This window comes from Aulonocara sp. 'chitande type north' Nkhata Bay, linkage group LG4 (assembly GCF_057382095.1).
Source record: "Aulonocara sp. 'chitande type north' Nkhata Bay isolate Kocher_YH1m ecotype deep benthic linkage group LG4, A_spYH_male_GT1.1, whole genome shotgun sequence".
In the NCBI taxonomy this organism is placed as follows: Eukaryota; Metazoa; Chordata; class Actinopteri; order Cichliformes; family Cichlidae; genus Aulonocara; species Aulonocara sp. 'chitande type north' Nkhata Bay.
Window position 1 is genome coordinate 34,820,686 of NC_141347.1, and position 15,310 is coordinate 34,835,995.

At 43.7% G+C, this 15,310-nt stretch overlaps 1 protein-coding gene and 1 long non-coding RNA gene across 4 annotated transcripts in view; one reads left to right on the plus strand and one right to left on the minus strand.

The window, feature by feature from the left end:
* The window catches only part of LOC147333163 (uncharacterized), a 71,042-nt gene that overhangs the window by 53,233 nt on the left and 2,499 nt on the right, over positions 1–15,310 (plus strand). For both annotated transcript variants that reach the window (XR_015128876.1, XR_015128877.1), the window contains exon 2: positions 5,207–5,366. This is a non-coding gene — a long non-coding RNA (uncharacterized LOC147333163). The remainder of the gene's footprint in view (positions 1–5,206; positions 5,367–15,310) is intronic.
* On the minus strand, positions 9,397–15,137 carry cbx2 (chromobox homolog 2 (Drosophila Pc class)). 2 transcript variants are annotated; one of them, XR_015128875.1, is made up of 6 exons: positions 15,021–15,137; positions 14,883–14,926; positions 13,070–13,135; positions 12,836–12,905; positions 10,364–12,751; positions 9,397–10,228 (listed from the first exon to the last, which is right to left on the minus strand). XR_015128875.1 is itself a non-coding variant. In XM_086290143.1 (5 exons), exons 1-5 carry the CDS (start codon positions 15,090–15,092, stop codon positions 11,423–11,425), a joined length of 1,581 nt encoding a protein of 526 aa, XP_086146269.1. In that variant the 5' UTR covers positions 15,093–15,137; the 3' UTR covers positions 9,397–11,422. The 2 variants fall into 2 exon arrangements, 1 of the variants encoding a protein (XP_086146269.1); XM_086290143.1 differs by having other exon boundaries at positions 9,397–12,751.

Genomic DNA, 15,310 nt, shown 5'->3' on the forward strand with positions numbered 1-15,310 from the left:
ATGCTGTAACCTGCTAATTTGGGAGAAAACGCAACATGTCCTCGTACTCCAGCGACAGGAGATTGCCAGTTAGTTCTGTAACAACATGGATTCAAATATAATATCCAGTGTTGGAAGAAGCATCATCTGGACTTTGACTCGGGAGATTGGTGCTCCTCCTACATGCAGGATTAAGCAACGGGCGCAGGTGTACTGTTGAGAAAACGGGGTCTATTTTACCCAAAATATGACAACAAATAGGCAGCAATGCAAATAAGCTATTTTAAGAACTAAACGGGCTCATTAAAAAGGTCAGCAACTTGGAGCGCTGCTTCACAAACCAAGACCCAGGTCAGAAACAAACCAACCAACAAATGAGAGAGAAGACAAAGGGACACGGAGAGTAAGTAAACTCAGTGCTCAGTCCTAAACCCCCATGCTTTCACAGCAGATGGTTTGGTCCACTTGTTAGGTCTGTGAACTCTAACCAGCTCTGCTGTCAGCCTTTTGTTCAGCTACAGGAAAGACTGTAGCAGCAGATGGGCACCTCAAGAGAAAGACAAAACATCATTAATGCAACTTAGAAAAAGCATTGACAAACACAGGAAACCAAACATGCCTGCCCTCATTTACAGTGCAATAAAATGTGCTGAAACACACTAACCAAACACAACAAACCCTTCCAGGGGGGACTGTCCTGTGCACGTCCAGTGACAGCAGTAGAAAGGAGTTCAAACGGGATAGAAAGGAGTGCGATTTTGTTTGGTGTACAGTGCACGGACATGACCAAATTGTTATTTTGATTCTTCACAGCTGAATCATTTTATAGTTTTTCAGTTGGTCTTTGGATAAACTCGGGTATCAAAACTTTTTCTCACGACTCTCACCCCATAATTTACATCCTCTTACTCACTTTAATACGTTGTAAAGTGAAGATGATACAGTATCGTTCTTGAATCGTTGCCAGCGTGAGGTACCTTTGTTTGCATACTATTTGGCCTCAGTCATCAGGTCTCTCCCCTGCATATTTTGTGGGTAAAGGGTGCTGCTGTTGTCCAAATGGAGAGAGGGAGAGTAAGGGAAGAAGAGAGCTTATGAAAGACAGCAGCATGGGCAGTAGGCGGCATAGAATGGAAGATTTAAGATTTATCACCGAGCCACGGAGTGGAAAGAAGTGCTGCAAGTCTGGAGAGTGGGTTTCCACTTCAGCCTAATTCAGTGTGAAGTGTTTAAGACACACGAGTTTGGTTTGAGGAGATAAATGGGAAAGCCAGGCTACTTTCCGAGGCCGACACCTCTCTGTATTTCAGCTCCATAATTAACTCTCTCAGTAAGTTTTCGCCACAATTCACTGCAGGTTGGCGATTTCGTGTTTGAAGCGCGTTCTTCGATTGAGGTCCACATTTGTTTGACGTGACAGACAGTGTGAAGCTGCTCTGAAAGGTATTTCAGAGGATATGTGCCATCTAGTGGTACAGATGTGTGCAGATGTTTCCCACAGCTGCAATGAAAGTGCAAGTCGATGGATCCGGAGTGCAGTTTGTCTCTGCTATGGCTCGAGATTAAAAAGCATGAGTGCACAGCATGCTAACAAGGACTAATATTAGCAGATGGTGAGCTCTTAAGACTAACGCTGGAGACTTTATGTGAGGAATGATTGATGCGTTCTTAACACTTCCCAGTTTTTAAATTATGTGTGTGTCTGTGAAGACGGGTCCTTCTCACAAACGTGACCTAAATGACATGTTTGATGACTCGGCCCTCACACTCTGAGCCCATTGGCTCTCTTAATGGCCGTTTTATTACCTTAGCGTGTTAACCTGAAGCGCCACTTGCCGCCTAAGAAGGAACCGAGGAGCTGCATGAAAATGATTACACCGCAATTATATCAGCCACTTTGTGCGACTCCTCAATGCCCAGCTGTCTGCCGCCTGCTGCCAAGAAATGGATTAGTTTCACTGCTCCTCTAATAAGACTGTTAAACCAGCAGCATGAGCTCGAATAAATGGATGAAAGCTACAGATAGAGGGATGGAAATAGATGAATATTGTCAGGCTGCAGCCAGTCGTAGCTGGAAAACCTGGCCGATGCAAAGAGGGGATTCTCATTATCTCCAGGAACAGTGAACACCCAGCTGGCTCTTCCTACAATCAACACCTGTCAAAGGTTCTCACGCAGGACACGACAGCGTCAAACAGAGAGAGTTTTGTATACCCGGAGGGCACGAGTACAATCCCGGCAGTAATAAAACTCGGGCAGACCGTGTTGGTCCTGTAAACGTAATCTGCAAAGTGTTAATTACAACCTGGCGCCTCTGTGAAGCTGGAAGTCAGCTGAGTCGTCAGCGGCGTCCCGATCTCCTTCCTAAACAACACAGCTCGAGCCGTGGCGACAGACCTTGGAAACGAGATTTTCTCTCTGTTGGGGTTCCTGTTTGAATGGGCTGCTTTAAACAAATTAAGAGTCAGTCAGATGCTGTGTTTGCGTGACCCCCTTCATCCTCGGGGGTTAGGGTTGGGGTGGGGGTAGCAGGGCGGGGCACAGCCAGAGCGCCCGCGTTGTTTGCTGTCATTCATGTGGAGGGCCGAGGGTTTGTGTGTTTACCGCACGCAAGCGCTCCTCGCAAGTGCCACTCGATGGAAATGCTGCTCAGGGTCCATTGCATGCCACAAAGCCAGGAGACGCCACGGCTGTGAAGCTGCATGGATTAATCGATTAGCGAGAAGTCGGCCTGCTGGAAATTTGAGCTCTTGCTCTGCACTTTTTTAAAAGTAATTCCAGCTTCTCCATGTGGAATCAATTAAAAGGATTTGTTCATATGTAATAATAAAACGGAACCTGTCTTTTCCCTGATTGGTTGAGGGTTTATGGGTAAATCTGTAAATTTATTAATCGCCGCTCGTTATGCTCACTCTGGTTTTCTGGAAACTCTTCCTCTGCCTGCGTCTCCCACTGTAGCCCCAGAGGACAGGGCTCAGTCAATGAGCGCCGCTCTCAGATTTTGTTATTTTGTTATTGTGTAATGGTTTCCAAAGGTTGATGGATGGCTCCTCTACAGGTCTCCCTTGAGGAGCAAACCCCTCTATCTAGACATTAATCTACTGCTGTGAGACAGACACGCTTGTTTAGCTAGCACAAAGCCCAGTAAGCTGTTGTCTCTGAGAAAAACCTGGCCGTCTCCAGAGCCACTGGAGGCAGTGAGGGCTGGAGCCAGAGTAATGACCTGTGAAATTCACCGATAGAGTTGTCGTGTTGCACGCAGGTCCGCCGGCACCGGGCCTTGTTCACAGCCCACTGCTGGTATCAGTGCTCCTCTCCTGATGCCGCTCAGCCAAAAGGACTTAAAACCAAAATGCAGACTTTGTGAAACTCTTAAAAAAAAACAACTTTTGAGCTTTGTTTTCCTCTAACGAGTCGACGATAAACTGCCACTGAAATCAGCCGGTAACGAGCTGCTCCTTGGCGAGTTTTGTTCTAAATTATTTGGTTAAACTCAATATCTGAGACTAATTTCCACTGTGCTGTATCATAACAGCGCTCTCAAATATTTACTCGGCTTTGCCCTGTGAAACGGTCAATATTACCTCTCCCTCTCAATCAGATTAGGATGTGAAGCTGAAAGTTGAGGAGGGGAGCCTTTGACGGCAGTAATGAAAGTAGTTGTGTCTTCCCGAGAGCAGATTAAAGAAAGATCAGAAGGGCAAACTTCCCGCTGGCCTCTTATGTCTGGTTGATACAGTTTGACTTAGTTACCCCAGTTTCACAGCGGAGGGAGATTTCCTCCTTATTCTTGCCCCGTGGGTGTTAAAGAAACCGCTCTCTGGGAGGAGAACAGGCTTATATGTCAAAAACCGCTTGGGTACATAAACGCCTCTTCCTCTTCATCATCCTGCCTCCTTTATTCTCAGTTACTTTTTAATAATGCTTTACCAAATTGTGTTATAACTTTATGGCTGCATGCATGACGCACGTAAATTGATTTGAGACCAGGAATCGTCAGCTAAGCTCGTAGCAGTTGAAGGCTGTAAGGTGGAGGTTTGCAGAAAAGATAAATGTCAACTTAATCGCGTTTTGATAACAGGTTTGATTTTGGAAAATGAAACATGCCGTGGCTTATCATGTCAATGAGACGCACACGGGGATAAATGCGTGCTTGTTCTTGTTCTGTACTTTTGCACAGTTGTGGTTATTCATCTCCATGAGATGAAGAGCGCACGATAAAAAGAAAAGTTCTAGATGAATTTGACTCGTTCGTTGTTGCTACTTTTTCATTTTCATTTTCTGTTTATCGCAATAATGTTTGTCCTCAATAATCAGTCAGAAATGAAATGTTGGGAAAGTTATAGTCTAAGTTTATATTATACATATTGGTACGTTAACAGTTGCTGAGTTACTTTATGTTATTGATATTTGGCTTCTTGTTCTCAAGGTGATGGACAGTCCAGAGTATCCAGGTTTGGATGAGCAGTCACAGACACTGAAACTGTGCAACCTGTTTGCATAAATAAATATTTTTAGTTTTAAAAATGAAACCAATAAGTGTGTGATATTAAAGGTTTCTTTCGCAGTGATGAACCAGGCACATATTCTTCATGTCTAAGGTGAATATAGCTCTCAGTCTGGTTTCTATTCTACTGTTATTGGGTTTATTCAGAAAGTTAAAGTTGATCTCGTGTCAGAACTTAATCCCAGTCCACAAAATCTTAACAAAATGGATTAAATAAAAAGAAAAAAGCATATAACCTGTGAGTTTCCTTGTATCGGGAGTATGATACATCCCTGGGTGTGCCTCAGGGCTCATGTTTAGGACTTTTTATCTTCATCCCTCCCTGGTGACGAAGCACAGAGGTGGACTCGGTTGCTGCTTTACGTTAACGTTGCTGGAGTCTGCTGGGCTGCATACAATACGTGTTGTCTTTGGAAAAATGTTTCCCTTTGACCTCCCGAAGCATTTAAGCATCAAGAAGCAGAACATTTTAAAAGCCAGATTTCCCAACTGACTTTCTAACCCAGTAGATTTATCTTAAATTCCCTTTTTAAAAAATCAATTAATGCATTTAATTTTAGATTTGCTGCTTTTTTTTTAATGCTTTAACATGGCTCGACATTACTTTCTCACATTTTTACAGGTAGCCGAGGTTCAGTTTTAAAAGTGTTTACAGAGCCAGGATGACATCAGATACCATGACTAATCAATAGGAATCCTCTCCGCCTGCTTGCCCTTCAGGTGTCCGTGAATTCGGAGGCGAGGAGGTGGAGTTCATCTGGCGTAATAAAAGTAAGCTGGGAGGAAAATGTGACAGATGTGGAGGCATGTGCCAACGAGAAAAGCGAGAGTGGGACTGTCAGACATGTCGACTCCGGCGTGGTGATGGATGAAGAGTGAGGTAAGACAAATGACATCGTCTGTCTGAGGCTGTGTTGTCATAGTGGAGGATTGCCGCTTGTCTTAACCTCTCAATATCAGAGAGCAAACTGAAGTTTGTTTACACTGCTCCAGTGGAGTGATTTAGAATGAGGGGCGAAGGAGACTTGGGTGTAGGTATGCTCGCTGGAGGGTTGGATCGGGTTTCTAAACATTCCCTTTGAAATCGAATAGCAACCATCCGAGGCATTTTAAACCCAACCAACCACGTTTGGCTGAAATCCTCAAGGAAGAGAGGAGCCTAAAAACAAATACAAACAGAAAATTAAGTATCAATCCCAATAATGGCCTGAATGCAGCGATGAAGCAGAAATTCTTGGTTTAAGGCCAGTATGGAGTCATCCTTTAAGAAATAAGATTTTATAAGTGTCACATCTGCATATAGATGTTTTTTATTTCTCATTCTATTAATTTATTTAGATTTTATTGCCCTCAAAATGAAGTCAAATCTTTTCTGCCACCAAGGTGAGCAAAGGTGTTTAAAATAAAAACCCGTAGGATCCCAGTAGTTTTTTTTTTTTTTTTCCTGCATTCTTTGTATTGACTTTATAAAAACTTTCAACAGTGCATCATGGAAAAAGCTCATTTCTATCTTTTAAACAGAGGCCGGGGTTAAGAAGAGAAGCTGATTGATTTACAGCCTCTTGTGTTGCTAAAACAATAAGACGTCCTGAGGAAGAAGAACACAAAACATCCCTGGAGATGAACTTGCTGAACACTCTTCAAAACAACTGGGTTTGGGGTGTGTGTGTGTTATTGTGATGGAAGACGGATTAGAGTCTGGCTTATTTTGCCAGGAGTCAGGTGTGGGGTGGGCGAGGGCCGTCGTGGATCGGAGTAGGTACATCGGTGCCGGGGGCGAGGCGAGGGCTCAGGCTCGCTTCCAAACCCTGCCTGAAGTCACTGCGGGGCTGGGCTGTTTGGTGTGCGAGTCTGTGTGAGCGCACGCGTGCGTGTTGAGTTGGGGGCGTGGGGTGGGGATTACACTGTCACACTGTTCACACTGTTTATGCATACCAGGCCACTGTGAGTGCCTCTTTGTCGCATAAGTGTTTACTTGAATTTATTTTGGGAGAATTCCACATGACTGGGACGGGGATCTCTATAAATTATGGAATAGAGCGCTTTGTGTAATGATAACTTCTGTCAGTTAGTCAGGCTGTGTGACAGTGTTTTTAAGAGTGTGTAAATACAGGGGTGGTGAAAGAGGGAGAGGGGCGTCTGTGTGTTGAAAGGTGCTGCAGACTTTCCTCTTCATTTAGTCTCCTCAGCAGAACAATAGCAGTGCTTTAAAGTGAGCTTCTTATACCACGTCACAACATATTTTACTGCAGAGTTACTCATTTACTGTAATTGGATATAATTACATTTTACCCCGTCGAACACTTAGATTTCACATTTTAGTTGAGAATATACCGTTACGCTCATCCGCCACATTCGTTTTTTACACAGGAAAAAAGGTTGAAAGTCGGTCACGATTAATTGTGATTAAAAGCGCGCTCACTGGTACGTCTCGTTAATACTGGGTTGGGCCTTAATTCTTCATGGCGTACACCGAACAAGGTGTTGGAGCCGTTCCTCGAGATTTTGGTCATGATGGCGCGTGAGTCTCCCGTCCCACTACGTCCCAAAGGTGCTCAACTGGACTGGATCTGGTGACTGTGGAGCCCGTCGAGGAGCCAGTTTGGACGATCTGAGCTTTGTGGCGGGATGTTGTCCCGCAGGAAGCAGCCAGGCAACATTTATCCAATCGTTCATTGTGTAAGTTTGGTGACACCGCGTGAATCATATCCTCAGTTTCCTGTTCCTTACTCAGATGGTGCCACGTGATTGGCTGATTACGTTCGTGTTAACGAGAGTGTACGTTTTAGATCAAAGTATACGATTGTGCTAATCCCGCTACATTCAGTTTGGGTACATTTAAGAGTTAGTCACAAGTAATTCCTGAAGTTTAGTAAAGCACACGTTGCTTTCAGTGCAATTGCTTGGTGGAGTTTATGCAAGAAGCCAGTTTAAAGCTCATGGGTGAAATAAACAGAAGTTTGATTTAAAAGAAAAAATAATGAAAAGGGACTCTCTGCAAAGGAGACTGATCCCAGAGGCTGGTTACTCCTTTAATTCTTTAGTACATCTTATCAGAAAGACCATGATGTCATTGATGCATCACTGCATGAGGGAAAAAATGGGTTGCAATAAATTTAGAGATGATTTTAAACAGCTGAAATGGGAGTTAAACCATCCAGCAGCGCTGGATTGTACTGAGCTTTGCAGACATTTTTGTTCTGCCTTTCAGGGGGTACTTGGCTGAAAAGAAACGTCAAAGGAGGCACTGTAACAGACGGCTGAAGTCAGAAATAAAGGGGGCCTCTAAAAAAATTCAACAGTCCAACCTTCTTTTTATTTCCCCTTCCTTTATAGTAGTGGATTAGCGCAGCGTGTTTACAGTACGGGTCAGTTTAGCCAGGATCGTAGTGTATACATATAAAATCGGAATCTCCATCCTAAATTTAATAACAAACATCTCTGTACTGGGCTATGCCCTGTTTCAGTTGGGTCTGTGCCAGGACGGCTACTGTAGCTCGCTCCCTTCCATTACCTGACACAGAGGGGCTGCAACACCCGCCCATAAAGGTAGTAGCTCCTCCCACTGCAAGAAATAACCATTATGTACTAAATTAACTCATAGCAGTGCTTACCCTGTTCTTATATCCTGATCCTATGTAGGATAATTGCTGTAAGACGAGCCAAGCTGATTTAAAACAGCTTAAAATCAACATAACATCCAGACATCTCCCAAATCTCCCCCTCTCCTTCATACCACTCATGGCACTTTCCCCCAGGAACCTGACTATAAAAGGAGTCCAGCGGGTCTGGACTGGTTTGGCTCTTGCTGGGTCCAAACCAATGGACAACCGAGTGCAGTCAAGGAGAGGTGAGGAAAAACAAGGTCATCAAATCTGTTAACCCATATTTAAATCAAACGTTCATGGCAACAATACACAAACTGTGTGTTCAGAGGTTACGGACTCTCCGATGGGTCTTTGGTCTAGAGCTCGACTGTTGCCTGTCACAGGTTTGTGGGTTAGAGATGCAAAAGATTTGTGGACGGCCAAGCAACACGCGTCCTCGATGCCAACACAGACCTGACACAATCCCATGGACGTGAGCGTCTGCGACTGAATTACGGAAAGTAAAGTGAACACACGGGCTTATCAAGAGTACGTACAGTATGTTATCCACGTCATCAGATGAAGTTGCCGTGGAAACAGAAATCGGGCTTTATTTCTCTTGGCAAGCACGTGAAATTAGTTAGTGCAGTCATAGATAAGAACAAAATAAAAGTCTGTGTTGCCAGAATACTTTCACCGGGGGCCTGATTTTTAAAGAGAATGTCATTTCTGATTTTATGATTAACTTTATAAAGATTTTACTTTGGATGTATTAAGGTAACTGTATTCAAGTGTAAGCGTCTAAACCAACAAACACGTTACAATTATTGCTAATTAAGACATTGATGAACTCTCAGGTGCATGCACCTTCAAATGCAACAGCACCATCTAGTGGTCGTTATAATAGTTGTGCACGGGACTTGTGTTGGGCTCCTGCAGTGGAGAGATTTGCAGACTCACATGTGCTTTTTTAAAAAATTGTTATAAACTCTGAATGTCTCCTCAGCACCAAGAGAAAGTGATAGAAAACTTAAAATGCATAGAATTGTTTCTTTTTCTGGCTTCTTTCACTGAATTTTTAATTTAGGGCAACACCTAATAAGTCCTCTAACATTAACCTGAGGATTTCACTTTGGTTGCATGGCAAGAAGACAAGAAAATGGTAGCAAAATAGCAGTATTATTAATTCTAATGTTGGGATTTGTCTGAAACTGCAATGTTAAATTTATATAAATATAAAGCAAAGCGGCCAACGCCACGAAATGTCTCGACTTCTCCGATAAATTAAAGAAAACCCCGAGCCAGACTGAAGAGTTGTACCTTTTTATTAGTCACTCTGACAATTGGTACAATACAAAGATTGATGACACTGTGCTATCCCCAAAAGGCTTTTAATTTGAAATAAATAGTAAGGAAAACATTCAATGGAGACGGTTAGTAATCTAAAAAAAAAAGCAACATGTATATGAAAAGTTCCTTTATCAATAAAACAAGTAAATATAAAAACATAAGAAGTCATATTAACACCTTGCATTACCCCGTAGTCTATCACACGGTGCTGATGACACCAGATATCACACACAGTCTGTGGTGCATTGCTTTACATTGTATACAGTGTGCTGCAGCCACATGAAGAAGACCCTAAACCCACAAATGTACCTATTACACATGCAACAAAAGGTGATGCTGAGTGCAGTCTACTTCTGTAAACTGCACCTACACCACTCGTATGGTTCCAATTAGGCCACAAATATTTTTTCTCTTTACATTTGTAACAGGTCATCCAGCAGGGCTTTTCTTTTCCCTTCCAGTTTCACAAGAATACAGACGAGGAAACAGAAACGGTGTAGTCTCCAGTGGATGCTCAGGAGAACTCCTTTATTGAACAACCTGAAATTCTAGCTATCTTTGGGGTAATGCCTTTGTGTTTAGTCTGAGAGAAAGAAAGGCACAGTCTGCAGAGCAGGATTAGACACAGGAGTTCAGACGAAGTGCTTTGTTGCTGAACTCCTCTCGAGGGAGCAGAAAGTAGCGCACACTGTTGCGGTTTCTTTTCCGTTACATCAGACAGACCCTTTTTTTTTCCTCTCCCTCCGGGAGGCCGAGCCTGCAGCTCCTGAACCCATGCACGAGGGGTGAAATGAGAAGACCACAGCTGCAAGTAACAGGAAAAAACGAAAAAGAAAAAAAAAGCCCTTTCAGTACTAGGCACCGGTTTTGAATCACCAGTACACGCTTGATAAAACCTGCTGTTTTGCGGTCATCTGTCGTTAAGCTGTCCATGCCTGACCTTTTCCGGTGTGTCTGAAAGGCTCGAGTCCTCACGCCCACGGCCCGCGATCTTTGCAACAAGAGCACTTTCCTCCAAAATTTCCAGTCACAGAAGACGCAAGTTGCTGGTGAATATCTCATGGAAGCGGTGCAAAGGAAGAAGAGCGAACCTCAGCCGGGGCCGAGTCTTATCTGAGCGTCGGAGGGGAAACGGAGATACTGTATCTGACTGTGCATGCTTCAGCCCATTTGGAAAACTGCGCTTATAAACCGGCTACATTGTGGAATGAAGCTTCTCTTTGAGGTGATAATGGTGCGCACAGTCAGTTCAGATGTGGTGTTTTCTTTTTTTAGTACACAGAAATGAAGCTGTTGCTGGTACTAACACAAGATTAAACAGCATCAAAGTCCAATACATTGAGACCTATATAAAAATATATATAAACACAATGATGATATACCCTGGAGGGATTTTTTTCCCCAAAGAAATGAACAAACGAGAGGTAGCTAATTTCAGAAATGTTACAAAAATAAACCCTATCGACTCAACGCTAAGATTTAAACTGGCTGAGCTATCGAACGACATGGATTCACAACATTAAGAGATTATTCAAACCTAAATGAGCTATCCATAAAAGAAGCTAAACCTCCTGCTCACACCTGCCTTTCATAATTTCTTCATAAAGACATTCCTTCTATCTGCTGTTATATAACAAAGCAGAGGATACCTCAAACAGAAACACACACACAAGATCAATGTGGATAAATGTGTGAGCGCTAATGTTTTGCACCAATTCAGCTGCCTGTGGGGGAGCGTTGCTATTTTAGCTCAAAGCTAAATGTGATTTTGATGAAACGCTCACAGGGGGAAAAGGTTTTATCAGGTTTGATTTTTGTTTTTTTTACACGAACAAATAAATAATTACTATCAATAAATGATTTTTTTAATACCTCACAGTCTATCGTTGACTACAAAAAGATAAAGAACAAATTGACCCACTCATTCATTCATTCATTCACTCCCTGGAGTGTTTCTTCAGTTTTCTCAGAACTTGAATCCACTCAGTTTGCAGTCAACTCAACAGTTGCGAATGCTGAAGAAGCCCACGCTGGTCGGCGACTCCTTGACCGTGACGGTAACCAGATTAGCTGTAACATCCGTTACGAACACGTGTTCGATCAGGCTTCGCGTAGGCTTCCAGTCCTGGCTCTGGACCGCGACCTGTCCGGCGTAGGAAGAATCCTGGTCCGAGTCGGAGCTGCTCTCCTCCTCTCCCGTGCTCATCTCGTTCATTTTGGCTTTTTTGCCGTCTTTGGAGGCCGACCTGTCCTGCTGGCTCTGGGCCTCTGTGGGGGATTTATGCACGCCACTCCTCTCCAGCCTTCCTTGGACTCTGGAGGCCTGGATGTCATTGACCTCTCTGACCTTGTCTGTGCCGGGCTGTGTTTTTCTGGCCTGCAGTCTTCCGGGGGTCGCGGGACTCTTTGGGGGTTTACACTCTTGATTTTGTGTCACAGGTTTCCGTGCTGGGTTTGCAGCATTTCTGGGGCCTGACACTGGTGCCGTGCCGTTTCCAGGAGCATCACTGCTTTGCACCAGTTTGTTCTGCAGGTTGAGGGGCTGAAGGCCCTGATTGGAGGAGACGTTAGATGGCAAGGACGCCGCCGTTTTAGCACCGGGTATCCGCTGCGCTGTCGTCACAGGGGCCGGTTTCTTTTGTCCATTAGGGGAGCTTAGTGTATGCTGAGTGGTTCCTTGAATGGGGTGTTTGGATGTATTCAGATTCAGCGCTGCTACGCCTTTTGATTTACTAGGAGCTGCTTTTAAATCCAGGCTTGTCCCGCTGCTCATACCGGAGACGGGAAGTTTACTCTCGGTGACATTTCTGCTTTGGCTGGACTTGTTCAGCGGAAGAGAGGAAGGCTGGATCGACGGCCTGCCAGATCCCACAGAGCTCAAGGAGTTTTTAACAGCACCGACCTGGGCGAGGGAGCTTCTGTTCGGACCACCCACCGTATCCCTGGCCGAGCCCCGGTGGAAACCCATGAAGGTAAAGCTGGCCGGGTGAACCGGCTTCTTGATTGCTCCTGGAATATCCGTATCTTTGGCAGTCTTGCGCGGGCCCTTGTTCTGCTGGAACTCCTTCACTTCGGAGGGCAGAGGTTTCCTACTCCGTTTCTTGGGAGGCTCCTGTTTCGCCATGACTATCTGCGCCTTCTTCTGAGGGACAGGATTCAGCTCTCTCGTTCTCACGCTTGGGCTGACTTGTTTAACTTGGCCGCCGTCGTCATCGTCGTCATCATCCGAGGACGACGAGGAAGAGGAGCACGAAGACGAGGAATCGGACGAGGATGACGACGAGCCAGACGAGGAGCTGCTCGACTTTGGAGCTTCAGGCATATTTTCCTATGTTTTTAATAAGAAGGGAATGTTAGATACTCTGTTTGGGACTAAATCCTGCAAAAAAATCATCTTTTGAATCAAACTTACAAGGATTTTCCGAGGCCGTCCTCTGGGCCTCTTCCCTCTTTTACGCAGCAGAAGCTCCTTTTCCTGCTCTCTGTAATACGTCAGCAAACATGAAACAAGGAGTCATAATTATTAAACATATTTCATATTAATGTTGTGTGTTTTAAATGCCAACAGAGTTACGACTGCAACAACTACAGCATCGCGTAGCACAGCAAACTTTAAAGTGCGGTACATCTTAACGTAGACACTTACTTCTTGTTGAATGCAGCCAGCAGTCTCGGGTCGAGGATATTTTCTTGGGGCTCCCAGCTGTTGTGTCTGAAGTGAGCAGACATGGCGAAACATTAACACACATTTTAGTGTTAATCCAAATCAAAAACTAAAGGTACTCCACAGTTTGAGGAGTGCTTCCAGATTTAGAAAATGACTTTTCAACAGAGTCCATTCATTGAGCAACACAGGGCTCTGTTGTTCTAGCAGCCATAAACTGAGCACAGGCAGTCCCTCACTTTATTTAAAGACGTCTCAGGTGAGCTCGAAAAAGGACGAGAACAGAAATCTAATACTCGGGAGATTAAAACAACACTACAGCTAGTGACAGCTTGGCTTTATAGAGACAAACAGACCCGTGTAACCACAAAGTCATAAAACACTAATTAGTAAACAATATCTTAATATGTAGAGTGAAGACCCGTCTGTCCCTGCACTCGTGGTTTGAGAATGATTTAAACAGCTACAAAAACGGTTTATTAAACAGTAATAAGGACTGAGTGGATGACAGATATGTAATCCATAAGGGTAAAAGTTAAAAATCTGATCGATTCTATACATCACACCATACGTGAGGCATCAATCAAACTGCTGACTTTAGGTACTACACCGAATCAGTTTTTTACACTTCCTTTGTTTCCTCAACAAGCACAGTTGTGTTTGTTGAGGAAGGAAGTAAGCGCATTATTTTGGGTCACGGAGGTTACCAACATGAGTGGGATGTTGTAAAAATACAGAATGAAGATTTTCTTTTTCTTTTTTTCCATCAACACAAATAACTTTGTTTTGCAGAGCTTTGTTGGTGGTGCCTGCACACGATGTCAAAGGCTGGCTGTTGCACTGCCGAGTTATTGAATTTGCTTCTTGTTTGTTTTTCAATCTTATATCTGAAACTTAAGTTTGAGCGTCCGTTAGCTTGATTCCTGAGTGTGGCTGCATCAGTGGCCCCATTCAGTGACTAATAATTTGATAGTGAGCATAAATTGAGGAGAAAATAACTAAATGGGCTAAGTGCAGAAACAAACTGAAAACAGGCCTTTTCAATGACCACTCGCTTTATCAGGAGCTGGTGAATGGCCCATTCTGATCTGCAGTCACCAGTGAAATAATCAACCCCCACCCTTTCGTTGCACACACACACACACACACACACACACACACACACACACACACACACACACACACACACAAAGGATGTGGTTCTAACAGAAAGCCATGGAGCTGGCAGGCAACAGTGTGCATTGATGGTGGATTACAGCAACAATGTGAAGTGAACAGAGGGCAAGTGACAAGAAATGAAGGCGTAGTGGAGATTTACAGGCACAAACATGCACGTATAACACACACTTCGAGTGGAACAGCACAGAGAAATACTTATATATATATACATTTAAATAAATATCAAGTAACCATCGTGAATTTCGGATGTCCCAGTCCGAGTCAAAGACAAAAAAAAGATAAAACTTAAAAACGATGAATAAAATCAGCCAAACGTCATAACTAAAATGAATAAGTTGATGTATGAAAAGCTGAATTAGCCCTAAAGTGTTTTCTTTGGCTATCCGATAACTTCCAAAACGTAAATATCGAACAAAAGGAAGCAAATGTGTATTGTGTAAAACCCTCAGGTGGAAATAACGGAGTTTCATTTTACTGCTGTTAAAATTTGGATTCTTGTGCTTTTATTTATTTTTTTAAAAATAAAAAATAAAAGTTTGGGTTTAGCTAAAAGCAACAAGCGACACGCTGTTGTTGTTTTCATTGTTTCGGCCGGAGCAGCACCACTTATACTTACTTGGATGACCATCCCCTCCACTTGACGAGAAACTCCAACTTTCCCTGAAAGAAAACCCCCAAAAGAGAAACAGACCGTTTGTAAAATAGGAGAAAAATACGTGGATAAAATCTAACACAGCGGTTTCACAGCGCTGACCTTTCTCATTCGTTTGTTTAAGATGCATTCCGCATCAAAAACCTGCTCTCCCACGGCGCTCAGTTCCTCCATGTCTGCCTTCGCCCTTGCATAAGAATCCTTTATCAAAAGAACAGCGCGGCGCCCGCACGGCGGAATTACGCTGGGACCAAACCGGATGCTCAAGGGCCCGCCTTCAAAATAAAAGAACGCCCGAGTGCCAAAATTCAGCCAGAGGGCTAATTTTAATTTGTTATCCCGCAAGAAATTTTTTAAAGCATCTAGGCTTATATAACGACACAAACTGCGCT

What these genes read in the sequence shown, in the direction of transcription:
- cbx2 (XM_086290143.1), bottom strand. Translation starts at nt 15,092, where the DNA reads ATGGAGGAACTGAGCGCCGTGGGAGAGCAGGTTTTTGATGCGGAATGC. An exon ending in TAAACAAACGAATGAGAAAG is followed by an intron (nt 14,927 to 15,020) that starts GTCAGCGCTGTG and finishes GTTTTCTTTCAG; the next exon opens with GGAAAGTTGGAGTTTCTCGT. An exon ending in TGGAGGGGATGGTCATCCAA is followed by an intron (nt 13,136 to 14,882) that starts GTAAGTATAAGT and finishes TGCTCACTTCAG; the next exon opens with ACACAACAGCTGGGAGCCCC.